Genomic DNA, 27,937 nt, shown 5'->3' with positions numbered 1-27,937 from the left:
TGACCTCTGACCTCGGCCAGCAGCTGCGTGGCGAGCAGCTGCGTGGCGAGCAGCTGCGTGTGCGCTCTGTGGGGTTGACGTGGTGTAACGGGAAAATAAAATGTCTGCTTTCCTTTCTGTCTTCCAGTTCGGCTGCATGACAGCATCTCGGAGGAGGGGCATCATTACCTCATCTTTGACCTGTGAGTGTCTCGTCATGCTGTTTGTGACACACCTGAGCTCCTCACATCCACACTGAAAACACCACGAAGGCTCCGTGACGCCACCAGTGGGTGGTGTCACTGTGGCTACAACTGTCCTTTATACCGTGATTTTGACCCCACCCACACCCCTTTCTTACACCACCACCAATGAAAACCACAGAAATCAGTGAGACAAGCAAACAGAATCCAAATATTCAAACAGAGGTGAAGCACATCTGTCCACAGGTAAGCAGCTTATCCACCCAGTGTCCTCCACCTACAGCCGCTACATTCAGAGCCCCTCCACCCAGTGTCCCCACATCCAGAGGTCAAAACTGTGCAGTTTCCTGACGTTGTGTGTTTGTGTGTCTCAGGGTTGTGTAATTTCCTGACGTTGTGTGTTTGTGTCTCAGGGTTGTGTAGTTTCTTGACGTTGTGTGTTGTGTGTCTCAGGGTTGTGCAGTTTCCTGACGTTTTGTGTTGTGTGTCTCAGGGTTGTGTAGTTTCCTGACGTTGTCTGTTTGTGTGTCTCATGGTTGTGCAGTTTCTTGACGTTGTGTGTTTGTGTGTCTCAGGGTTGTGCAGTTTCGTGACGTTGTGTGTGTGTGTGTGTGTGTCTCATGGTTGTGTAGTTTCCTGACGTTGTGTGTTGTGTGTCTCATGGTTGTGTAGTTTCCTGACGTTGTGTGTCTCAGGGTTGTGCAGTTTCTTGACGTTGTGTGTTTGTGTGTCTCATGGTTGTGCAGTTTCATGACGTTGTGTGTGTGTGTGTGTGTCTCATGGTTGTGTAGTTTCTTGATGTTGTGTGTTGTGTGTCTCAGGGTTGTGTAGTTTCCTGACGTTGTGTGTCTCATGGTTGTGTAGTTTCCTGACGTTGTGTGTCTCATGGTTGTGCAGTTTCATGACGTTGTGTGTTGTGTGTCTCATGGTTGTGTAGTTTCCTGACGTTGTGTGTTGTGTGTCTCAGGGTTGTGTAGTTTCCTGACGTTGTGTGTTGTGTGTCTCATGGTTGTGTAGTTTCCTGACGTTGTGTGTTGTGTGTCTCATGGTTGTGTAGTTTCCTGACGTTGTGTGTTGTGTGTCTCATGGTTGTGTAGTTTCCTGACGTGTGTTGTGTGTCTCATGGTTGTGTAGTTTCCTGACGTTGTGTGTCTCATGGTTGTGCAGTTTCATGACGTTGTGTGTTGTGTGTCTCATGGTTGTGTAGTTTCCTGACGTTGTGTGTTGTGTGTCTCATGGTTGTGTAGTTTCGTGACGTTTTGTGTTGTGTGTCGCAGGGTTGTGTAGTTTCTTGACGTTGTGTGTTGTGTGTCTCAGGGTTGTGCAGGTTCCTGACGTTTTGTGTTGTGTCTCAGGGTTGTGTAGTTTCCTGACGTTGTGTGTTTGTGTGTCTCAGGGTTGTGTAGTTTCTTGACGTTGTGTGTTGTGTGTCTCAGGGTTGTGCAGTTTCCTGACGTTTTGTGTTGTGTGTCTCAGGGTTGTGTAGTTTCCTGACGTTGTGTGTTTGTGTGTCTCAGGGTTGTGTAGTTTCTTGACGTTGTCTGTTTGTGTGTCTCATGGTTGTGCAGTTTCGTGACGTTGTGTGTGTGTGTGTGTGTCTCATGGTTGTGTAGTTTCCTGACGTTGTGTGTCTCATGGTTGTGCAGTTTCTTGACGTTGTGTGTTTGTGTGTCTCATGGTTGTGCAGTTTCGTGATGTTGTGTGTGTGTGTGTGTCTCATGGTTGTGTAGTTTCCTGACGTTGTGTGTTGTGTGTCTCATGGTTGTGTAGTTTCCTGACGTTGTGTGTCTCATGGTTGTGCAGTTTCGTGACGTTGTGTGTTGTGTGTCTCATGGTTGTGTAGTTTCGTGACGTTGTGTGTTGTGTGTCTCATGGTTGTGTAGTTTCCTGACGTTGTGTGTCTCATGGTTGTGTAGTTTCTTGACGTTGTGTGTCTCATGGTTGTGCAGTTTCTTGACGTTGTGTGTTTGTGTGTCTCATGGTTGTGCAGTTTCATGACGTTGTGTGTGTGTGTCTCAGGGTTGTGTAGTTTCTTGACGTTGTGTGTTGTGTGTCACATGGTTGTGTAGTTTCCTGACGTTGTGTGTTTGTGTGTCTCAGGGTTGTGCAGTTTCATGACGTTGTGTGTGTGTGTCTCAGGGTTGTGTAGTTTCCTGACGTTGTGTGTTGTGTGTCTCATGGTTGTGTAGTTTCCTGACGTTGTGTGTCTCATGGTTGTGTAGTTTCCTGACGTTGTGTGTTGTGTGTCTCATGGTTGTGTAGTTTCCTGACGTTGTGTGTTGTGTGTCTCAGGGTTGTGTAGTTTCCTGACGTTGTGTGTTGTGTGTCTCAGGGTTGTGCAGTTTCCTGACGTTTTGTGTTGTGTGTCTCAGGGTTGTGTAGTTTCCTGACGTTGTGTGTTTGTGTGTCTCAGGGTTGTGTAGTTTCTTGACGTTGTGTGTTGTGTGTCTCAGGGTTGTGCAGTTTCCTGACGTTTTGTGTTGTGTGTCTCAGGGTTGTGTAGTTTCCTGACCTGGTGTGTTTGTGTGTCTCAGGGTTGTGCAGTTTCTTGACGTTGTCTGTTTGTGTGTCTCATGGTTGTGCAGTTTCTTGACGTTGTGTGTTTGTGTGTCTCATGGTTGTGCAGTTTCGTGACGTTGTGTGTGTGTGTGTGTCTCATGGTTGTGTAGTTTCCTGACGTTGTGTGTTGTGTGTCTCATGGTTGTGTAGTTTCCTGACGTTGTGTGTCTCAGGGTTGTGCAGTTTCTTGACGTTGTCTGTTTGTGTGTCTCATGGTTGTGCAGTTTCTTGACGTTGTGTGTTTGTGTGTCTCATGGTTGTGCAGTTTCATGACGTTGTGTGTGTGTGTGTCTCATGGTTGTGTAATTTCCTGACGTTGTGTGTCTCATGGTTGTGTAGTTTCCTGACGTTGTGTGTTGTGTGTCTCATGGTTGTTTAGTTTCCTGACGTTGTGTGTTGTGTGTCTCATGGTTGTGCAGTTTCATGACGTTGTGTGTGTGTGTGTGTCTCATGGTTGTGTAATTTCCTGATGTTGTGTGTTTGTGTGTCTCAGGGTTGTGTAATTTCCTGACGTTGTGTGTTTGTGTGTCTCATGGTTGTGTAGTTTCCTGACGTTGTGTGTTTGTGTCTCATGGTTGTGTAGTTTCCTGACATTGTGTGTGTGTGTGTGTCTCATGGTTGTGTAGTTTCCTGACATCGTGTGTTTGTGTGTTTCATGGTTGTGTAATTTCCTGACGTTTTATGTTGTGTGTCTCATGGCTGTGTAGTTTCCTGACATCGTGTGTTTGTGTGTCTCAGGGTTGTGTAATTTCTTGACGTTGTGTGTTTGTGTGTCTCATGGTTGTGTAATTTCCTGACGTTGTGTGTTTGTGTGTCTCATTGTTGTGTAATTGCCTGACGTTGTGTGTTTGTGTCTCATGGTTGTGTAGTTTCCTGACATCGTGTGTGTGTGTGTGTCTCATGGTTGTGTAGTTTCCTGACATCGTGTGTTTGTGTGTCTCATGGCTGTGTAGTTTCCTGACATCGTGTGTTTGTGTGTCTCAGGGTTGTGTAATTTCCTGACGTTGTGTGTTTGTGTGTTTCATGGTTGTGTAATTTCCTGACGTTTTATGTTGTGTGTCTCATGGTTGTGTAATTTCCTGACATCGTGTGTTTGTGTGTCTCAGGGTTGTGTAATTTCCTGACGTTGTGTGTTTGTGTCTCTCATGGTTTGTTTAATTTCCTGACGTTCTGTGTTGTGTGTCTCATGACGTTGTGTGTTTGTGTCTCTCATGGTTGTGTAGTTTCCTGACGTTTTATGTTGTGTGTCTCAGGGTTGTGTAATTTCCTGACGTTGTGTGTTGTGTGTCTCATGGTTGTGCAGTTTCTTGACGTTGTGTGTTTGTGTGTCTCATGGTTGTGCAGTTTCTTGACGTTGTGTGTTTGTGTGTCTCAGGGTTGTGTAGTTTCCTGACGTTTTATGTTGTGTGTCTCATTGTTGTGTAATTGCCTGACGTTGTGTGTTTGTGTGTCTCAGGGTTGTGTAATTTCCTGACGTTGTGTGTTTGTGTGTCTCAGGGTTGTGTAATTTCCTGACGTTTTATGTTGTGTGTCTCATTGTTGTGTAATTGCCTGACGTTGTGTGTTTGTGTCTCAGGGTTGTGTAATTGCCTGACGTTGTGTGTTTGTGTGTCTCAGGGTTGTGTAATTGCCTGACGTTGTGTGTTTGTGTGTCTCAGGGTTGTGTAATTTCCTGACGTTGTGTGTTTGTGTGTCTCAGGGTTGTGTAATTTCCTGACATCGTGTGTTTGTGTGTCTCAGGGTTGTGTAATTTCCTGACATCGTGTGTTTGTGTGTCTCATGGTTTGCTTAATTTCCTGACGTTTTGTGTTGTGTGTCTCATGACGTTGTGTGTCTGTGTGTGTCAGTGTGACAGGTGGAGAGCTGTTTGAAGACATCGTAGCGAGAGAATACTACAGTGAAGCTGATGCCAGGTAAGAGACGCACTCTTCAGACTTCTTCTGCTTCTGTGCTGAATCTGCTGCTGACCTCTGACCTCTGACCTCTTTCTGAACAGTCACTGTATCCAGCAGATTTTGGAGGCGGTGCTACATTGTCATCAGATGGGCGTGGTCCACAGAGACCTAAAGGTACCCGACATGTCAGGTGACATAATCTCTGACAGCTCCACGTGTCCTGAACCGCAGTTCTGTGCAGCGATATGATTGGCCGCTGGGGCCAGTGGGGGAGGGACATCTTTACTGCCACAGTACTGTCTGGGATCCTATTGGCTGTCTGACCGCCGAGTTCTGTTAATAACCTGCTCATAACCAGCAGCAGGAAAATCGATTATTTGAACGAGGTCTGGCTTGTTAAGCCTGAATTATAGCACGTGTGATGATTTAACAGCCGCCCACACAAACACAGTGTTTTCATGACAAACAACACACCAGCGTTACACACAACAGTAATCAGCTGCTCATCAAAACATGAACAGCTGATTACAGCAGACGGGTGAATTGAGCCCAGAGCTGCTGGTCTCTGATGAAAGACGGGAAGAAACCAATGAAACCAAGACTCAAGTACGCGAGTCCGTGCTCGTGTACTCGACGAGCACGGACTCGCGATTTGCACAATTGGAACACCAGCGTACTTGATGATGTCACAGGTCCAGAGTTTTTACTGCCGTCGACTCTTAATTTAACTGATATTAATATGTTATGAAGCTTTAATCTTTAGTCTCAGCCAAACCGATTTACTCAGGAACAAATAAAACACTGAAATAAACCAAACATTAACATTTCGAAGTGATCTAAGTGACTTATATATCATGTTTAACCTCAGTAGCGAAAGACCGTGGGGGGTGGGGGTTCAAAAGGATGTGCCAGGAGTCCGCTGTTGTCGCCGGCTCTAGTGATCCTCGACCTCGCTGTGTGCTATGGAGCTGGCGGGTGACGGACGTCTCCGAAAACGTCGGAGCACGTTTGGAGATATGCGATATGTTGATAAACCGAGCAGATATTTGAAGCTTACACAGCTACATTCTCACTTGAAAATAACTTAAACGTTTATTTTGTGACCCAGAAATATTTAAACGTTTTCAGCCCCGCTCGTCCACCATTGCCGCCATTGGGTTTTGTACCAAGTCTACACAAGTCACCACTGATGCATGCTCAATAAAACGGGCGGACGGGAACACATCCGGGATTTTTTGGCGTTCTTGGCCTGATGCGTACTTGAATTGGAACAGTACTATACGCACAAGTACGCGTATTGAGACAGGCTCCAAGTCCTCTAACGGTCCTGTTAGCATCCTTAGCACCTTTCGTGCAAACCAGTGCGGTTAGAGTTAGCGTGTTAGCATGTCTGTTGTGTCTGCAGCCTGAGAACCTCCTCCTGGCCTCCAAGTCCAAAGGAGCGGCGGTGAAACTCGCCGACTTTGGCCTCGCCATCGAGGTGGAAGGAGACCAGCAGGCATGGTTCGGTAAGAGCACCAAGTGATGGTGATGATGATGATGGTGATGATTGTGTAGATAATGGTGATGGTGATGAAGATGATGATGATAGTGATGGTGACGATGATGATAGTGATGGTGATGATGATGATGGTGACTGTGGTGATGGTGGTGATGATGATGGTGATGGTGACGATGATGATGGTGACTGTGGTGATGGTGACGATGATGATGGTGACTGTGGTGATGATGATTATGGTGATGATGATGATGGTGATGGTGACGATAATGATGGTGACTGTGGTGATGATGATTATGGTGACGATGATGGTGACTGTGGTGATGGTGGTGATGATGATGGTCTTCATTAATCTAAATTTTTTATTTGTGCCGCTTTGTCACATAAACAAGGGTCTTCCAAAACAGCAACTGTGTGTAAACATGTGTTTGTTTTCAGGCTTTGCGGGGACTCCAGGTTATCTGTCTCCAGAGGTCCTCAGGAAGGACCCATACGGGAAAGCAGTCGACCTCTGGGCCTGTGGTGAGTCTCTACTTCCTGTTTCTACCGTTTCTTCTTCCTTTATGTTTCCTCCACTCATGTGCAGTTTGTTTATTTTTTACTCGGGGTTCATGTCCAGGGTGTTGTTTTCACGTTTAGTGTTTTACTTTCTTTATTTTCAGTCTCTGAGGACATTTTTGTCTCTTTTATCTTTCGCATTCATTCCTTCGTCCAGTTTTTTTTTAGCTTTTATGGTTTTTCTGTCTGTCTGTGGATTTTTTTTTATATTTTATTGCATTTTATTTTTGTCAGGTGTATTTATTTAATTTTTTATGGTCTTCTGTCTCAGGTGTGATTCTCTACATCCTATTGGTCGGTTATCCTCCATTCTGGGATGAAGACCAGCATCGTCTGTACCAGCAGATCAAAGCTGGCGCCTATGATGTAGGTCACATGACATCACGACTGTTCACCTGTACTTTATTGACAGTTTAACCATTGTGGGCGGGGCTTTAACACCTTTGTTATTACAGTTGTTCTAATTTAAACTGGTCCTCTCCTTGCCTCCTCTCCCTGTGTCCTTGCTTCCTAGTTTCCTTCCCCGGAGTGGGACACGGTGACTCCTGAAGCCAAAGATCTCATCAATAAGATGCTGACCATCAACCCGGCCAAACGCATCACAGCTGCCGAGGCGCTCAAACACCCCTGGATCTCTGTGAGACCCTCTCACCTTTGACCTTTGACCTTGTTCTCTGTCCTGCTCTGCTCCTCACGATGATGATGATGTTCTTCTTCCTCCCAGCACCGATCCACAGTGGCATCCTGCATGCACAGACAGGAAACGGTTGAGTGTCTGAAAAAGTTCAACGCCAGGAGGAAACTGAAGGTGGACTTTCAAAATAAAACCATGAAGTTTTAGTGTTTTTAGTGACCACGGAGGAAAAAAGTTTCCAACGCTCAGATTTGTGGTCACAGCTGCTTTTGACTCTTTGTTGTTTTAAAGGAAATGTTGAAGTTAATCTGTTTTAAATTCACATAATAATCATTTTTAGAAAATCAGAAATAAATTCTGTCATAATTTTCTGTGCTTTTATTTTTATCCCTTCTTTCCTTCAGGGAGCCATTCTCACCACCATGTTGGCCACCAGGAATTTCTCTGGTAAGACCCCCCCCCCCCCCCCCCAAACCCACCCAGTGTGGTCAAAGGTCATGTACAATTTTGACCTTTGACCTGCAGGTTTGTGTTCCAGTAGCAGGAGGTTGCACAGAGAAATCCACCAGTCAGCTGCCAGCTTACACACAATAAACACGTTATCTGTGTGTGTGTGTGTGTGTGTGTGTGTGTGTGTGTGTGTGTGTGTGTGTGTGTGTGTAGCAGCTGTCCCAGACATTCACACACACTGAGCTCTAAAGATAGCGGGGAAACCACCGACACAGCCGCAGCGGCCAAAGCAACACACGCCAGGCTACAAAAAGACGAGACGTGCACAACCGGCTGAAACACCACAAAGACGGTGTCACATGACACGTAGTGTGATGTCATAATGGGTGTGCGACACAGGCGGCTCGGCGAGCATGATGGCCCTGTCAGTGTGTCTGTGTCCACAGTTTTCCCAGGCTATGTTTGCCCCGCCCACTTGCTCCTGTTTCACAAGCGAGGACTCAGAAACAGTTTTAGGTCGACTGTTGAGACGACGGCGCTGCATGAAGAGTCCACAGATATTAAACACAAACGCTGGAATAATTCAACTCGTCTTCATCTGCACAGCATCAGATGAGCTCGATGCAGTTTTACTGTCACATAAACAGAGGAAACAGTCAGACAACACTCTGAGAGGCAGCTCTCAGGGACAGGGGAAGGAAAAACTCTTAACAGGAAGAAACCTCCAGCAGAACCAGGCTCAGGGAGGGGCGGGGCCATTCTACTTTTAAATACTCTAGGAACAACAAGTAGGCCTGCAGAGCGAGAGCGAAGTGCTCTAATAGGGTGATATGGTACTACAAGGTCATTAAGATAAGATGGGGCCTGATTATTTAAGACCTTGTATGTGAGGAGCAGGATTTTGAATTCTGGATTTAACAGGAAGCCAAAACAGGAGAAATCTGCTCTCTTTCTAGTCCCTGTCAGGACTCTTGCTGCAGCATTTTGGATCAGCTGAAGGCTTTCAGGGAGTTTTTAGGACTTCCTGATAATAATGAATTACAGTCGTCCAGCCTGGAAGTAATAAATGCATGAACTAGTTTTTCAGCAGGATATTTCTGAGCTTTAGAAAAGTGCTGAGCAACATGCAGACTGATGTTAAATTAGCAGATATTTGAATGGAGTTTGGTCGTTGGTGTAAAGCAGGGGTGCCCAATCCCGGTCCTCGAGAGCTACCGTCCTGCAGCTTTTAGATGCACCCTTGTTCCCACACACCTGAATCAAATGAATGGCTTGTTATCAGGCCTTTGCCAAACATGATGGCATGCTGAAGAGGTAATCAAACCATTTGATTCAGCTGTGTTGGAGTAGGGATGCATCTAAAAGCTGCAGGATAGTAGCTCTCGAGGACTGGGATTGGGCAGCCCTGGTGTAAAGTAAACAGTATATTTGATGTTCTTGTCATGTGAGCAGAACAAACACATGTTGTGATACTGAGCTGGTTGTTCTGAGCTCTCTGATTGGCTGTTTGCTGCTGGACCTGAGCAGAGGACGTGTTTCCAGATGCACGTGTTCAGCGTGGACGCTCAGGAATGCGTGCACACTTTCTGCTCTCCAACTATCTCAAGTTGGTCCTAAATTTGGCCTCGCCGCTCACTGAGCGACCCACATGTCACGCCGGGAACTCCCTGAATCTGCAGCAGGAAGTCTGAGTATTTTTACTCCAACATGTGACCCACTGTCTTCAGTCTGTGCTGCGATCAGACCGCCGGCTGAAGGGCACGTGGGCAGAGGTCCTGGGTACGATGCCGTCTCTCCTGTTTGCTGCTTTTGTTCCTTTCTTCCTGACTCTGCTGCTTCTCTCTCTCTTTGTTCTCATCCCTCGCTCAGGAGGAAAGAGCGGGAGCAACAAGAAGGCCGACGGAGTGAAGGTAACCTCATCATCATCATTATTTTTCAGTGTTATGATGTCTGACATAAGGTGAGTGTCACAGAGCTGAACTCCCACCTGCATGGATCAGTGTCGTGTTCACTCAGTAATAAGATGATAAATGTGTTGTTTCCTCTGTACAAACACATCAGAGGTTGGAGCTGCGATGCATCACCTCACAGCTGTTCTTGTGAAAAGCCAGAAAATGCTGAAAAAATCAACATTTAAGTCATAAAATTAAAAAAGAATTACAAATCTGAAAAACTGGATGAATGAAATTAATGCAACAAGAAACATTAAAAATTAAAATAACATAAAACTGAAACAAAGTGTCAGTAAAGGCGTGGATGTAGGACTGACTGTATGCAGATGACACAGTTATACACAGAAATAAGATCATATATTAGCAACTGTAGACCAGCTGCAAGATTTTAAAATAAATGAATCCACATGTTGACCTGTGTGCTGGTCATTCTTCCTGCAAACAAAGGTCAGCTGGTGTAATCAGGTACAATAAGAACATACACAGTGACATCGTGTCTCTGTGGTTAAAATTATGTTTTTATATTTACGTATAAAAAGACAGTTTAATTTGTAGAGCTCCGTCAGTCATCACGACGCCTGCAATGATGTTTGCTGTGTGCACACTCAGCGTTACACTCCAGGCTCAAACACACCTGCTAATAACACACGTAAAGACCATCCATCCGTCCATTCATCCGTCCATCATCATCATCATCAACTTTATTTATAAAGCACTTTAAAAACAACCACAGCTGACACAAAGTGCTGTACATTGGAACTGTAAAATAAAATTACATGAGATATAAATAAAAACCAAAGAGTGAAATCGTTAATTAAATAACTACTTCAATTAAAAGAGAAACTAAGTCTCACTGAGGTTAAAAGCCAAGGAATAAAAGTGGGTTTTAAGACGTGGTTTAAAAGTAGACAGTGAAGGGGGCCTCTCTAACGTGCATGGGCAAATTATTCCATAATTTAGGAGCCACAATAGAGAAGGCCCCGCCCCCTCTGAACTTCCTCCTGGATCTCGGTACCTCCAGGAGCAGCTGGTCAGCTGACCTGAGAGACCGACAGGGTCTGTGGGGATGAAGAAGCTCAGAGAGGTAAGGCGGGGCAAGACTGTGCAGGCATTTAAAAACAAACATAAGAATTTTAAAATTAACTCTATTTTTTTTTTTTTTTTTTTTTTTTTTTTTTTATAAATAGGACAGGGGGAATGAATGAGAGAAAGAGGGGGAGAGAAAGAAAGAAAACCAAAGGGGAGAAGAGACGGTGAGAAGGGGGGGGAAGAGAGAGAAAAAAAAAAAGAACTCCTGGGTCACCTGTATGGAGAAAAAAAAAACAAACAAAAAAAACAAACAGAGGAGACAGCAAACAACAAAGAGCAACATAATAATAGAGAAAACAAACACCATCACAATAAACTAGCTAGTCATAGATATCAGTATTTACTAAATAATAAACGATATTGTGCAGCAAGCAAGATAGACAGCGCACAGTGTGCTTTGAGGCAGCAGCCAAGAAAGCTTTAGTCCGCGTCTGTGAATACCCATGTGTGCATACCTGTGTGGATCAGCATGCTTGCATTCCAAAGGTTTCTCCATGTAATGATCTGCTAGGGAGTGTGGGGGGGCCACAGCCCCGTCCTCCAGGGTGTGAAGTGGGTATGGAGGAGATCAAAACTCCAGACATCCAGAGGCCCCCAGAACACAAGAGACCATGGAAGACCAACAGAGGGGCAGCCGCGCCACTGTCCCAGTAAGAGCTGAGGAGAGTCCCAGATGAGGGCTCGCCCAGCAGCCGCGGAGCAGAAGTCAGGGGGAGTTGCAGTGACGCGCCCGTGAGCTCCGCCGGCCCCCAGCTGTGCCTGAGTGACCGAGCCCCAGGCCGAGAGGCCGGGGGCACCCCACCTCCAAAGGGGCCCGAGCGAGCCCCAGGCCCCGACAAGCGGCCGCCAAGGAGTGAGCCGGTGTGTACCTGGACGCCCACCCCCAGACACAAAGAACCACCAACACACCGACACCTGAGGGAGTCCGCCACCGGCAGGGGAAGTGGTGGTGGGTGGAGATAGGCCTCCAAACCTTGGAGGGCCTGAGGTGTCCCCAGAGACTCTAAAAGACACAGGCAGCCAGTGCAGAGAGGCCAGCACGGGGCTTATATGCTCTCTTTTTCGAGTTCCTGTTAGGAGTCGTGCAGCCGCATTTTGAACCAGCTGCAGACGTGAGAGCAATGACTGACTGACTCCCACATAAAGTGAGTTACAGTCGTCCAGGCGGGAAGAAATAAAAGCATGGATCACTGTTTCAAGGTGCTGCCTCGAAAGAAAAGATTTTACTCGTGCCAGTCGCCTTAAATGATAAAAACTGGACTTCACCACTGAGCAAGACAAGAACAACATGGTTACCAGAATCACATGCCAGAAGGAGGTAATTAAAAACCCTTAGTAATGCAGATTCTGTGCTGTGAAGGGTTTTAAAACCTGACTGAAAAACCTCAAAGATGCCATTATCATCTAGAAAATCTTTCAGTTGACTAAAAACTATTTTCTCTAAAACCTTGGAGACTAAAGGCAGCTTGGAAATAGGCCTATAGTTCGCTAAAACTGTGTGATCAAGGCCAGGTTTCTTAAGCAGTGGCTGTACTACTGCATGTTTGAAATTTGCAGGAACCACACCAGAAGACAGACTGCTGTTAATAATGTCAAGGACATACTGTTGTATACTAGGAAAAATTTCTTTAAAGAATTGTGGAGGGACAGGATCCCGTGGGGAACCTGTGGGCTTAATATGGCGAACCACATCCTCTAAAGAGGAGAGCGTCACAAGCTCAAACTGAGTGAAAACAGCAGCACAAGGGACAGAGACAGAGGGGTCAGAGTCAGGAGCTGTGATAAGAGCCCTGATGGTGACAACCTTTTCAATAAAAAAGTTCAGAAAATCATTGCAAATCTCAGGAGAAACTTCCAAACAGACATTCAAAGGAGTATTAAGAACAGTGTCAATGGTCCTAAATAACACACGTGGGTTATGACAGTTGGAAGAAATAATATTTGCAAAATATTCCCTTTTTGCCTCTTTAACAGTGTTCTGGTAGCGATGCCAGCAGTCTTTGAGAATTTGAAATGATACATGCAGTTTATCCTTTTTCCACCTCCGTTCTGCTCGACGACATTCCCTCTTAACAGCACGACTGCTCTCATTAAACCAAGGCTCAGGTTTAGCCTTAAGCTGCCTGGTTTTTAAAGGAGCCACAGAGTCCATGATTTTTTTACAGCAAGAATAAAACCAGGAATTTAGCTCTTCTGTGTCAGAGGAGACAAAGTCAGAAGGGCCGCCGAGCTGATTAAAAGCAGCAGAAAACTGTGCAGCAGTGGCGGGGTTAATAACCCGACAGCACCGAGTAGCAGCGCCAGGTTTAACTGCGGTATATGTCAAACCAACGTTGAATAACACAGGCATATGATCTGAGAGTGCACAGTCACAAATCTCCAAGTCAGTGACAGGCAGACCATATGACAGAACAAGGTCCAGTGTGTGTCCGTGCTCATGTGTAGGGCCACGTACGGACTGTACCAGGCTAAAAGAGTCAATAAGGCTTAAAAAGTCCTTTACCAGTGGCTTATCAGGACAGCATACATGTATATTAAAATCTCCAACAATAAGAACACTATCATAGTTGGGCATAATCTCAGCTAAAAAATCAGAAAAGTAGTTTATGAAGTTCTTATTGTATTTCGGGGGGCGATAGATGACAGCGCAGAAAATCGGGTTTGTACGACTCACCTCGAAGGAGGTGTGTTCGAAGCTGGAGAACGGAGGCTGTAGAAAACACTGCTTACATTTAAAATCCTTTTTGTAAACAGTCACTGTGCCTCCACCTCTGCCTGACGTCCGTGGCGAGTTAAAATAGCAACAATCCACAGGTAAAAGTTCAGATAGAACACTGGACTCACCAACACTCAGCCACGTCTCAGTCACACACAGAAAATCCAGATCACGGGAACTGAAGAAGTCCCGAAGAATAGAAGTTTTGTTTAAAAGTGATCTGGTGTTCACCAGGCCAATCCTAGCGGGAGCTGGAGTTGGCGCTCGGGGTTCAGGAGGTCCAGAAACCCGCCGCAGCGATCTCAGGTTCCAATAATGTTGACAGCGGAGGTTTAGCCTGGGAGGGCATGGGCAGCGAGGCCGAGGAGCATCATCATCAAAGCCGACCACAGGCACCAAACAGGCATCAACAGGATCCAGAAAACGCCGAGACGCAAACAACCTTGGCAAGAATCCATGCACTGGTCGGAAAACAGCAGAATAATTCTTTAGGTAAACCTTTAGCTTCACCAGGCGACCGCTTCGTTTACCCCGGCGACGAGGACGCTTTCGCCGGGAAGGTAGCGTGGGAACCCGGTACAGGTAACCCGGGGTTTCCGATGCAAATGGGGGCAGGGGTTGCTGCCCACCAGCTCCAAAGGACACAATATTTTGGACCACAGGTTTGAGGTCCAATAGTGTCTGGCGATCATACCTCAGCAGAGACTTTGTTTCGTGGATGACACAAATTAGAAATAACATAAACAGGAACAAACATGACAGTGACAGACGAGCAGCCACACACACCGGCGCCATCTTGACCAAACCGAATCCATCCGTCTGTCCGTCCATTCATCCATCCTTTCATCCATCCGTCCATCCATTTATCCATCCATCCATCTGTCCGTCCATTCATCCGTCCGTCCATCCATCCATCCATCCTTTCATCCATCTGTCCGTCCATTCATCCGTCCGTCCATCCATCCATCCATCCTTTCATCCGTCCGTCTGTCCATTCATCCATCCGTCCATCCATTTATCCATCCATCCGTCTGTCCGTCCATTCATCCGTCCATCCATTCATCCGTCCGTCCATCCATCCATCCATCCTTTCATCCGTCCATCTGTCCATTCATCCATCCGTCCATCCATTTATCCATCCATCTGTCCGTCCATTCATCCGTCCGTCCATCCATCCATCCGTCCATCCATCCATCCATCCATCCTTTCATCCGTCCGTCTGTCCATTCATCCATCCGTCCATCCATTTATCCATCCATCCGTCCGTCTGTCCATTCATCCGTCCGTCCGTCCATCCATCCATCCATTCATCCGTCCGTCCATCTATTCATCTGTCCATCTGTCCGTCTCTCCATCCATCCATTCATCCATCCGTCCATCCATCCATCCATCCATCCATCCATTCATCTGTCCAGCCATTCATCCATCCGTCTGTCCGTCCATTCATCCGTCCATCCATTCGTCCGTCCGTCCATCCATCCATTCATCCATCCATCTGTCCGTCCATCCATCCATTCATCCATCCATTCATCCGTCCATCCATTCATCCATCTGTCCATCCATTCATCCATCCATTCGTCCGTCCATCCATCCATCCATTCATCCGTCCATCCATTCATCCTTCCGTCCGTCCGTCCGTCCATTCATCCATTCATCCATCCGTCCATTCATCTGTCCGTCCATTCATCCATTCATCCATCCGTCCATTCATCTGTCCGTCTGTCCATCCATCCATCCATTCGTCCGTCCATCCATCCATCCATTCATCCGTCCATCCATTCATCCATCTGTCCATCCATTCATCCATCCGTCCATTCATCTGTCCGTCCATCCATCCATCCATTCATCCGTCCATCCATTCATCCATCCGTCCATTCATCTGTCCGTCCGTCCATCCATTCATCCGTCCGTCGCCAGTCTGTTGCAGGGCTCACACACAGAGACAGACAACCATTCGCACTTACATTCACACCTATAATTTAGAGTAATCAATTAACCCATCCACACAAACGAGAGGAGCAAAAACTGTAAAGCTCGCTGAAGAATAAGAAAATAAGAGTCTCAGGTTAAACGTCTCTGTAAACTGTAATCACTCTTCAAACACACTGGAAACAGACGGAAACAGCAAAGTGGAAACTATGGTGGGTGTGGTTAGATGGGACTCCGCCCACACTGACTCTTCTTCCTCTGCAGGAATCCTCTGAGAGCACAAACACCACCATCGAGGACGAAGACACCCGAGGTGAGGACGCACAGACACACAGCGAGTGAGCCGGGACGCTGCTGAACCAGCACTAACCTGTGTGTGTGTGTGTGTGCATGTGCGTGCGTGCGTGCGCGTGCGTGCGCGTGTGCGTGTGCATGTGCGTGCGTGCGTGTGTGCATGTGTGTGTTTCAGGGAGGAAACAGGACATCATTAAAGTCACTGAGCAGCTCATCGAGGCCATCAGCAACGGAGACTTTGAGAGCTACACGTATGTAACCAGCACTGAGCACGCTCGGGCAGAAGGAATGTTTGTTTGTTTGTTTTTGAATAAAACCATCAAAGCGTTGAGAAATCCCTGACACGAGTGAGCCTCACAGAGGGCGGAGTCACCCTTTAACGTACCTTTGGGCAGGTGAATCAGTGCTTCTGATGGAAACATCTGGAACATCTCCTGACGCTGCCCTCGCTCCTCTCTGAAGCTGGTGCCAGCAGAAATAAATCAGTGATTGAAACTAGCCAATCAGACGTCCTGATCAGTGGCCAGTCTTTAAACGCTGAGAGCGAATCAGCATCCTTTAACCCAACAATACAAACGAGTCGTCTTCTGACCCACGCTCAGCTTTTCCCCAAATGTTACAAACACTTCAGTCACGCTCGCTTTCCTGCTCACAGAGCGCTTTGGTGACGTCGGCGTCGCTGTAAACATCACATCGATGTAATTAACTGTGGCTCGGCCTGAATCTCCAAACTGGCCCAAACGATCCGGCCTGGCCGTGATGTTGAAGGCGCCCTGTTTAATGAACTGATACTTCCTGTTTTCTAATCTCAGACATCTTTGATGATTGGCTCGCCAATAAAATCTGTTTTTCTGTGTGTTGATTGAACCGTTAAAGTTTTATAATCGCAACAACAGTCGCCTCAAGGTGCTTTATATTGTAAGGTAGACCCTACAGCAATACATACAGAGAAAAACCCAACAATCATATGAGCAAGCACTTTAGCGACAGTGGGACGGAAAAACTCCCATCCTAAGAAAACAAAAGAAATCAAAGCAGGAAACACATTTATGCTAATATGTGTAACAAAGTGTCCTGCAGGTGTTTCAAAGTGACAGATATTTCATCTATGAGTGATCAATAAAGAATAAAAGCTATAAAACAATGAAAGTTTGGGCTGCTGATCCGGGCTTGAAGGTTCACAGAGACGGGGGTCAGAGCTCCGACAGGACCGTGTTGTGCGTGTTGTGCGTGTTGTGCGTGTGGATGGTTTTTTTCACTTGCTCCCTGTTAAACGTGTCTCTGACTCGTCTCAGTAAACGATTCTCTCCCTGCAGTAAAATGTGCGACCCGGCTGTGACGGCGTTCGAGCCCGAGGCGTTGGGGAATCTGGTCGAAGGCCTGGACTTCCACCGCTTTTACTTTGAAAACTGTGAGCTGAAGCAGACTTCCTGTTACACCTTGCTTTGTAAAAAAACTCTCAGAGGTCACCTGACCATGTTCACCTGTCCGTCTGTGTCTGCAGTGTGGTCCAAGAACAGCAAACCGGTGCACACCACCATCCTGAACCCTCACATCCACCTGGTGGGCGACGAGGCCGCCTGCATCGCATACGTCAGGGTGACGCAGTACATCGACTCCAACGGGACGCCTCGCACCGCCCAATCGGAGGAGACCAGGGTGTGGCACCGCCGTGACGGGAAGTGGCAGATCGTGCACTTCCACCGCTCAGGCTCCCCCTCCACGCTGAGCAAGTAAGAGCAGGTCAAAGGGCAGCGGGGCGTTTGGGGCAGCTGGGAAAAACCAGCATGATAACGAGCTGCACGGAGAAAACGTGTGAAGAGAGGCAGGATCGGCGAATCTGATCCTCAGCAGACATCAGTGAAGTCATGCACGTGTATATTCCTCAGCACTTTGTCAACACCAGTTTTCTCCATGCTTAGTATATTTGCTCTTTTTACCAACGACACATTCACTGCAGGTGGTTGGTGCTGAATCATCCCTCATATGAAACGCTGTGAAGCTGTTTCTGCATCACGCCTTCGCTCTGCTTCATGTCGATGATAAATGAATCTGGGTGGAGGTGGAGCTGCTTATTTTAGCCCCACTCGTGTTTGCAGACTGAATCTGAGCCAGACTGTCGTTCCTGAGAGACAAAACCCAGGAACCAACGAACCTGCCGCTGTTACTGATGCATCAGACCTCAGCAGCAGTGCCCTCGTACAGACTGTCCACTCGAGTGGAAAAAGTGCAGTCGAGGGTTCACACCAGGTGCTGATCCACAGTCGGTGTGCTGAGGACAGGAGGACCGCACAGAGGCTCAGCAGGTCTGCTGTGAACAGCAAAATGACCCCAAACCACGACAAGCATCCACCACACACTGCTCAGGAAAACTGAAAGGGACACTTTTAAATCAGAGCACAGCAGCCAGTCGGTTAAACCTCTGATTAGTTCAGTAGTAGAGAGACTGTTAATCAGTTTCAGCTGCTCTGACGTTCATGAAATCAACTAGCACAGGCAGTCCAACTCCTCCAGCAAATCAATACATGCCAGTGTCAGAAGGTTTGTGTGTCTCCCAGCACAGTCTGCAGAGCATGGAGGAGACTCCGGCCGTAGGAGGCCATCATCAGGGCCGGTATCAGAACCAAACGAGGATATCCAGAGCTACACGATGACCTCCAGCAGGCCGCTGGTATGACAAGTTTAGCTGCATGCCCCTGGTACACTTGACATCCTGGTCAGTGGCCTCACCCACTAGTTCGGCCGGGCGCACACAGTCGCCCTCCACCACCTACGATGTACCCTGACCTCCAGCTGGCCGCTGGTGTGAACATCTCTGACCAAACAACCAGACTTCATGAGGATGGCCTGAAGGCCCGACATCCTCTATAGGCCCTGTGCTCACTGCCTGGGAGGCGGAGCCATAGAACAGCAGACTTGGCTGGTCCACCCTGAGCACATGTGACTGATGTGAAAGGGTCTGGAGAAGCTGTGAAGATGCTGCCTGTAGAGCGTGACCGGGCTGGCGGGGGGTCAGTGATGGTCTGAGATCCATCATCTGATCAGGAGCCTGAAGGCGTCAGTAACATGAACGAGAGGCTGCATCATCGCTCACTGTGATTTTCAGGGTGTTTGACTTCCTGACACGTCCAGGTGTTTCTTGACGTGTTTTTACTGATTTACTCAGCTGATTACATCTGCTGCTGTCTTCCGATCAGCAGATTCGACTGTAACTACAGCGTTACCTTTCAGGGTGGGGGGCTGGTCCGAGTGTGTCTTTGTGTGTCTTTGCTGCTGTGACGTGATGCAGGTAAAATGCGTGTCGTGGACTCGTCACTGTTCAGCAGGTTGAATCGTCTGTGTTGTCAGACATTGTTGATTCAGTCGCTCACATACACGTTTGATTTCGTCTCCAGCTAACTTCCAGAGTGAGTGGATCTTTGATGGGGCCACCGTCGCCGTGACAGCAGTTTGATTGACAGCAGGCCGGGCCTCTGACACCAACCATTCAGGATTTTGTTTGAGGAGTTTGGAGAGGAGACGACGGGGCCAGAAAGCTTCACTCCAACAAGTGAACTGCATTACCAACCAACCAATCAGCTTCCTCTTCTCAGCTTGTTTGGACTTTGCTTCCGCCACGCCCCCTTGTGATCAGCCAATCAGATTGTAATAATGTTTGGAAACCTTGTATCTCCAGTTTGTTCGAGTTCAGGAGGTTCAAACCTTCAGATGTTTAACAGGACCAACACCTGCACACCACAGCTCCCCCTGTGGACAGAACACGTCACTACTGTGTGTTAGCTTCACCCAGCATGTGGTTAGCCTAGTTTAGCACAAACACTGGAAGCAGGGGGAAACTGTTAGCATGGCTCCACCCAAACAGCCCAGTGTTGCCTCCATCTACATGACGTGTTGTAGCTGATCGAGTGTAGACGTAGAAAAAGTTTCCAGCTTTCATTTTTGCTCCTTGTTACGTTTCTCACGGATCTACTGACCCGTTGGCTGCACAGACTTAGCTTTTATAGTGTTCACGTTCACGCGTTGGTTACCTTTAGATATTAAACAGGAAGTACGAGCCTCGCCTTTAGACGTGTGGGAGATACAAGCTTTCCTGAAACTACAGATATTTACATAAAGGAACAAAAACATATATTATATAGATGTAATGTGATATAATACTATGATCAAGAGCTGCTTTGGTCGCTACAGATTATTTAGATAAATGAACTCGTGACTGAGACTCGAGCTGAGCCACACTGACAACAGCAAACAGACCAATTATATAATATAAACCTGGAAAATCAGGATTATCTGATTACAGTAAAAAATATATTAATAAAAACACTTTTTTCTTCCCGTACATCAGAAATAAAACTCTTCTTCATAGTTATTAATTTTAAAAAGCATCTCATTCCCCCTTTTTTGTTTTATGTTTTTACAACTTTAAGCCTTTGTTTACCGTATTTGCCTCGTATGCTTCCAGAGTTTATACATATATACTAATGGCACAGCTCTTAAACTAGCATGTTAGAAACATGGTGAAGCCCAGTTATTCAGCTAAACCCTCGGGTGACCCAGAGCTCACACATGGATCGTTTTAAACTGGTTAGCGGCTAAAGCAGCTCGTGGCCTTCACGATGACATTGTCTAATGGAGAAACTTTATTTAAACTGTGCGCGCTGCACATGAACACTCATCTGCTTCCATCGGGCTTGGAGAGCTCTAGAAGCTTCCACCACCCTCTGACCTGTGATCTTCCATGAACAGCCACACCTCTGCTCAGATCAGCCCCACCCCTCCCCCACAGCCACCGCCACCACATATCCTAATGAGGAAGGCCTTAACGAGGCGTGTATCTACCTGCCTGCTCTCCGCTCAGAGCATCATTAGCAGCACAAACTTTGCTGTTCACACTGAGTTTACAAGGTTCAGATTTAGGAGCTGCCTCTTACCTGTGAGGGAACAAGGAAGTAGGGAAGGAAGAAAGGAGTCAAGGGACTAAAAATAAAAACAAAAGAAACCAAGAAAGGAATAAGGAACACACACACACACAAGCCTGTCCAGCTATCTTAGTGAGGACCTTCATTGACATCAGAATCAGAATACTTTGTTGATCCCTGGAGGAAATTATTTTTTTGTTACAGTGCTCCATTATAAACAATGGTTTCCCTAGCACCTGACCCTAACCATTAAAAATGCCTAACCCTAAACTTAACCATAACCTAATTGTAACCCTGACACTAAAACCACATTTTGAGCCTCAGAAAGGCTTCAAACTTGTGAGGACTGTGAGTGTGTGAGTGTGTCCTCACAAGTGACCGTTGGTTCTCACAAAGATAGCTAGACAGGAACAGACACACAGTCACACACACAGACACACACACAAACACACACACACACAGTGTCACAGACACACACAGACACACACACACACACACAGACACAGTCTCACAGACACACACAGACACACACAGACTCACTCACACACAGACACACACAGACACAGTCAAACACACACACACACACACACAGACTCACACACACACAGTCTCACAGACACACACAGACACAGACTCACACACACACACACACAGACACACACAGTCTCACACAGACACACACAGACACAGACTCACACAGTCTCACAGACACACACAGACACAGACTCACAGACTCACACACAGACACACACACACACACACAGACTCACACACACACAGACACACACAGACACAGACTCACACACAGACACACACACAGACACACACAGACTCACACACACACAGACTCACACAGACACACACAGACTCACACACACACACAGTCTCTCACACACACACAGACACACAGACTCACACACAGACACACACAGACTCACACACACACACAGACACACACACACACACAGACACACACAGACTCACACACACACACAGTCTCACACACACACACAGACTCGCACACAGACTCACAGACTCACACACAGACACACACAGACTCACACACAGACTCACACACACACACAGTCTCACACACAGACACACAGACTCACACACAGACACACAGACACACACAGACTCACACACAGACTCACACACAGACACACACACAGACACACACACAGACTCACACAGACACACACAGACACACACAGACTCACACACACACACAGACTCAGACTCGCACACAGACACACACACAGACACACACAGACTCACACACACACACAGTCTCACACACACACACACACACACAGTCTCACACACACACACAGACACACAGACTCGCACACAGACTCACAGACTCACACACAGACACACAGACACACACAGACTCACACACAGACTCACACACAGACACACACACAGACACACACACAGACTCACACACAGACTCACACACAGACACACACAGACTCACACACACACACAGTCTCACACACACACACACAGTCTCACACACACACACAGACTCACACACAGACTCACAGACTCACACACAGACTCACACACAGACACACACACAGACACACACAGACTCACACAGACACACACAGACTCACACACACACACACAGACTCACAGACTCGCACACAGACACACACACAGACACAGACTCACACACACACACAGTCTCACACACACACACAGTCTCACACACACACACACACACAGTCTCACACACACACACAGACACACAGACTCGCACACAGACTCACACAGACACACACAGACTCACACACACACACAGACTCACACACACACACAGTCTCACACACACACACACACACAGACACACAGACTCGCACACAGACTCACAGACTCACACACAGACACACAGACTCACACACAGACACACAGACAGACACACACAGACTCACAAACACGAACAAACTCCTCTTTGATGTTTTTTACACATTCTAAAACTCCTCGATACTCAGACAGCCAATCAGAATCATCATCAGTCTCCAGTGTTGACAGGAATGTACGGAGTCCCAGAAGTGACAAACATCACTGCCCTTCATAGTGACACAAATATAGTGAGTTGTTACAGTCACACTCGGGACTGTAACAACAGTTACTGAGCTATAGATTTCAGACGCTTAACAGCAGAAACATCCCAATGCAGTTACTGGCTGGGCTGGGAGTATTTTAAGCAATAATAAATGTACATAAACACAAACATGCAGACGTTTGATTTGATTCAGTTAACGAACACGACGCCGATCTATGGAACCTGTAGTGACTGTACATCAGCACTGATGTGTCGCTAAGCTTCAGCCAATCACAAACCAGTACAACAGAGAAAAAGTGACTCAGACTGATGGTGAAACATCCATATATACTGCCTATAGAGTACTGCAGTACTTTAATACTAGATGAGTAAACATAAACCATTGTGAGGGTTGGATGTGAACGTGAGCTGCCGTTTCACATGGTGCTTTTTGACTCTTCTGGGCCTCCGTACTGCAGGAACTCAGACTGCCCCCTGTTGGTCTGTTGGTGGCGTGGTCGCGGTGTGAAACCTCATATCTCCGTGTGGTTCTTTTCTTCCTGTCTTTGTTTTTTAGAAGCCTTAATTATGGACTAACTTAATAACTTAAACTTTACCTGCATCTTGGATCGTGGCTTTAGTTATCGATCTGCCGGCTCAGAGTCTCTGAGTCGGCGCCATTTTTGGTGGATTTTCTTTGCGGTGGTGCAAAACGGTTGGATGTTTGGCTGGAGTTCTGCAGGGAGGGCTTGTGTTTCTTCCTCTTCAGTGTTTCTGTACAGATTTGTGATTTTCTGCATGCTGGAACTGACTTAGTGTTTTGTGTTTCGGCTTCAGCCTCCGTGGCGTTTTGACGTTCGCTGCTGTCGGCCCGCGGTCCTGCCCTCCGGTGATTTGACTCGGACTCGTTAGCTTTGTTAGCATTCCTCACCCGGAGCAATGGTGTCTGCTAGCCGCGAGCTAACAAAATGCCGGCGGTGCCACCTTTGATATTCTGCGATTTTTGAGCCGTTGTGTTTGTCTCAGAGGCTTTAAGCAGCTTTTTACCGTCGGGAGAATGTAGAACTTTGTACAATCAGATTCTTAATATGACGATGATATGATTATGATTATTATTCTCGATATACTGCATTTGTATATTTACAAGCTTTTTAATGTTCGGATCAGACTTCCAGTGCTAGCGTTGTGCGAGTCCGCCTGTAGAGAACACATTGTGCACTATTAGCTTTATTATTTTGTTGAGTGTTGAGTTCCTCAGCTGCTGCTGAATGTGTTTGCCACAGCACTGCTGCCCTTTAATTTATTGACATCTCTGTGCCATTCGGCATCCCGTCTCAGAAACGCTCGGAGCTGAGGAGGCTGAATACTGAGTCAAAGGTCGGGGGATGGGCGGGGCCACGCTGAGGCGGAGCATTACACCTCTTGTCATACTGTGTCCCATTCGCTGCTAGAAACAGCTGGGAAAATGACCGGGCCGTCAACGTGTTCAAAAATCTGAGATCATATTTGTAAAGAGGCGGAGCTAGAACTGCACAGGTGTGCTGTGATCCCGGCTAGCAGTGTGCACATGTATCCGCAGGTCAAAGGTGGCCTTTAACTCCAACCAGCTGAATGAAAACACACAAAGAACAGAAAGCGTTGTGAAACGTATTTAAGCTGCTCTGACCTTTGATTTTATTCAGATTTCAGTTTTGGAGACAAAAACCTTTCCCTGTCCTTCAGCCTCCTCAGACTGAGCGTGACCACCGTGGGGACTCTGAATGGCACCTCCGGCGTGAATGGCTGTTTTCTACAATAGTCTGTGTTTTCTAAAAGCAGCACCTCCACTTTGACCTTTGACGACACTTGAAAGTATTTATTAGTGGTGAAAATACTGGTGGACGCACAAACGTCCCCACAAATATCTGAGATGTCATTTTTTAGAACTCTTTTGGTGTTTATGCTTGAAACTGAAAAATTCATCTTAGAGTAGATTTCACGTGTTATTATAGGAACACTGCTATGATGTTTCTCCTGTGTTTCTACTGGATGCTCAGTGGGCGTGGCCTCTCCATGTTTATCTGAACGATCCAATCCAAAGCAGGGACTTCCTGCTTCTTCAGCTGAACGTCTTCAGGTCGGATGCTAAAGATGCTCACAGGTCAGAGGTTCCTGTTTCGAAGCCTCACCTGAGAGAACAGGAAGGAGGAGGTCGCTTCAGACACCTGGGATACTGTTGGCCACGCTTAGCTCCTCTAGCCACAAGCTAAAGGGGTTTTAATCAGCTAGCATGTTAGCTTGTGGCTTACAGGTAATGGTGACAGTAAAGCTAATGATGCTAACAGACCGCATTTCCCATGAAACATCGGAATAATCAGTCTAACAACTCAGACAAGGACAGGTTTGAGCCGGGGCAGTTTTATAGACCAATGATGAAGCTTGATGGCAGCCCGCCCACAACGCGCGCTGAGGCACCCCGAAACAAAACCAACCACGAGCGCTAACAGTCCTCTCTGCTGGTGAAGGCTGATTTAAGTTTATAAAGGTCTTCTTTTTTTTTTTACATATTGTTTCCAGTAAACGTCAAAGAGCGCATTAAATATCTCTCTGAGCTTTCTGTCTTCATGCTGGTCTAACTCTGGTCCAGGGAAATAAACCATCACACAGGAACTGAAGCAACACATCACAGTTTATTATCATTTAAAGCAGAGGTCTCCAACCTTTTTTGCACCACAGACCAGTTTATGCCCGACAATATTTTCACAGACTGGCCTTTAAGGTGTCGCGGATAAACACAACAAAATAAAACTAGTACCGGTATCGAAAAAAGATTTATTCATAACACACGTGAAAAGACCCAGGAAAACCGAGTAAACGATAAAAACGATAACAAAATAACGCTGAAAACCGATAAAAACCCTGAAAACCAAACATTTCACACCTGAGCCTCAACTCTTGCGGCCCGGTACCAAACAACTCACGGACCGGTACTGGTCCGAGGCCCGGGGGTTGGGGACGGCTGATTTAAAGAAGTGATGGTACAGCCACAGAAGAGTGAAAAGCCTGGTGAGTTTCAGGCCTCAGTCCCACAGTCAGAGACCACCTGGGAAAATGAGCATCCCTGATTGGCCGGCAGGTCACCAAACAGCAGTGAAACCTGAAAAAGCGCAACAGGCCTGAGAAACTAAGGCTGTTTGCCTTCAAAGTAAAAGCTGTGCTTTACTGCCACAAACAAAATATTTCAAAAGAAGCAACTTTTATTTTGAAGGTGAATTGGATCCATTTCCTGTCTGTTTCACAGCCTGCAGCTTACAGGAGCTCCACGGCATCGTATTTAACCGGGAACTTCCGCCAACCTGCAGCCAACCCTCGGCAACCGGCGGACAATCCGGTTGTTCAGTGATGACGCGACGAATCCTACTTCCAGGTCTAAAGTAGTCTGCGTTTAATATGGCTTTTGTGTTGTTAACATGTTTAATGTTATGTATTTTCTTCTATTTAATCTCAAAAAGCTCCTAAAACAGTCAGTGATCCCTGTTGACCTCCCTCGGCTTTTATTACCGCTAATCATTTATTTAAGCTCAGTTTTTAAAACCTTAGGATGTAACTACAGCCCAGCCCATGCAGCAGTATATGAATGACTAACCTCGTATTGTGGATGGATTATCTCAGTTGTTCTCCTGGCTGAAGTTTGGTCCTTTTACAGCATCCTGCCATGCGATTACATTTGTTCCTGACCACCGAGAACACTCACGTTAACTTTTATCGAGTGGAAAAACAGTTAGCTTGTTTATATTATGCTAACATAGCTGTGTCGCTAGCGGTCACGTAGCACATCATTATATATAGCCCAACTTCAGTAACCCTACAAACGTCACTGCTGTTTAGTTTTCTGTCTTCATTTATGCTGGAAGTGATAACAGAGCTGTACGTTTTAATTTGTTTCCAAAACCCCGCAGTCAGGACATGCTATATTGTATTCAGATAGAAGCTAGCGAGCTAACTCCCTGCTAACTTCTAACTCCGTTAAATGTCATAAATTCCGTTTTCATGGATGCCTGGATGTTAAACTCAATTGTTACACCTGGTAGAGCAGAACACTGATCATTTTATTAAAGATGAAAGATGAAAGACTTTAGACAGTTTTCAACTCTCAGTAATGCCATAGTGATCGTTTGATATATGGACCTGCAGCGGAGTTTAGACCCAGACACGGCTAGTGACGTCAGACTGAACGAGCGGATACTTACCACTTATACTCCTGTGGTTGCCGGGGTTACAGACTGCTCTGTGAATCCAGAGAGGAACCAATCAGCTGACTCCTCTTCGTTGTCTTAAAACACTTCTTGAAGTCTGACTGAGGACGAGGCGTGCCAGCCGCGCTCTCGGATCCTTCTTTGACGTTTGATTAGCTTCGGTTTGATTTTATGGATCAAAAACATTTTAGTTGAACTTCAGTTTCAAACCAAACTGCAGATGTTTTGCATAATTAAATCAATTATAAATGAAAATGATAAACGAGTCTCTGTATCTGAGTGTTCTCGGCCCGTCACTGTGTGCTGGTGAAGGTTCAGTCTGAAGCTCCTCCTCCTCCATCGCCCACCATGTTGGCGCTCCGTCACATCCTGTCAGCTCGCTCTATGATGGATATTGTTCTGTACTGTAGTAACTGGACTATGCTGCATGCTCGTGTGTAACTGTGTGAGGGCGAGAGTGTGTTTGGACTTTTCTTCTGCATCGTGTTCAAAGTGTTTCTGTAAATAAACTGAGGTGGTCAAACGCTGCGCTCTGATTGGTCTGTTCTCACTTTCAGCATCCACAACAACAACAAAACATTTTTATTCAGAAATCTTCAAACACGATTCATCTGATGGACAAACAAACATTTTCTTCTTTTTGTTGTTCTATTGTCCCATAAATAAAGCATAAAAACAGGAAATCCTCCCGCACGCCTGAGAGGTTTCACTGTGATTTTAAATGACAGATTTTTCTGATTTTACTGCATTACTGTAAAACTCTGTGATTCATGTTTTATTGGATTTGTCCAGTTTCATTTGGTCCCCTGTAAAGTTAAGTCTTGGAGATGTTTCATTCTAATATCAATAATATTGTGTGAATAAATGATGAAAAGCTTCAGCTGGGAGCAGGTTGATCTCACGGGGACGAGGAGAGACCAGCCCGGGTCCGACTCCGACCTGCCGCCCTTTGCTGCGTGTCGCTCTTCACTGAG

The 27,937-nt window shown here is 46.5% G+C and overlaps 1 protein-coding gene across 1 annotated transcript; it reads left to right on the top strand.

Moving 5' to 3' along the window:
* The first annotated feature begins 132 nt into the window (after positions 1-132).
* LOC101479352 (calcium/calmodulin-dependent protein kinase II alpha) lies at positions 133-27,491 on the top strand. The gene is made up of 15 exons (XM_014410747.3): positions 133-182; positions 4,589-4,654; positions 4,738-4,810; positions 6,042-6,144; positions 6,573-6,656; positions 6,964-7,058; positions 7,207-7,329; positions 7,417-7,500; positions 7,731-7,773; positions 9,646-9,686; positions 15,727-15,775; positions 15,932-16,007; positions 17,073-17,167; positions 17,261-17,489; positions 19,152-27,491. The coding sequence occupies exons 3-15, from the start codon at positions 4,784-4,786 to the stop codon at positions 19,153-19,155; spliced, it is 1,053 nt and encodes a 350-aa protein (XP_014266233.2). The 5' UTR covers positions 133-182; positions 4,589-4,654; positions 4,738-4,783; the 3' UTR covers positions 19,156-27,491.
* The last annotated feature ends 446 nt before the right edge of the window (positions 27,492-27,937 follow it).

Source organism: Maylandia zebra, linkage group LG10, assembly GCF_041146795.1.
Source record: "Maylandia zebra isolate NMK-2024a linkage group LG10, Mzebra_GT3a, whole genome shotgun sequence".
NCBI lineage: Eukaryota > Metazoa > Chordata > Actinopteri > Cichliformes > Cichlidae > Maylandia > Maylandia zebra.
Note: the sequence above shows the minus strand (reverse complement) of the source record. Positions and strands in the feature narration are given on the sequence as shown.

What these genes read in the sequence shown, in the direction of transcription:
- LOC101479352 (XM_014410747.3), top strand. Translation starts at nt 4,784, where the DNA reads ATGGGCGTGGTCCACAGAGACCTAAAG. An exon ending in TGGTCCACAGAGACCTAAAG is followed by an intron (nt 4,811 to 6,041) that starts GTACCCGACATG and finishes TTGTGTCTGCAG; the next exon opens with CCTGAGAACCTCCTCCTGGC. An exon ending in TCAAACACCCCTGGATCTCT is followed by an intron (nt 7,330 to 7,416) that starts GTGAGACCCTCT and finishes TCTTCCTCCCAG; the next exon opens with CACCGATCCACAGTGGCATC.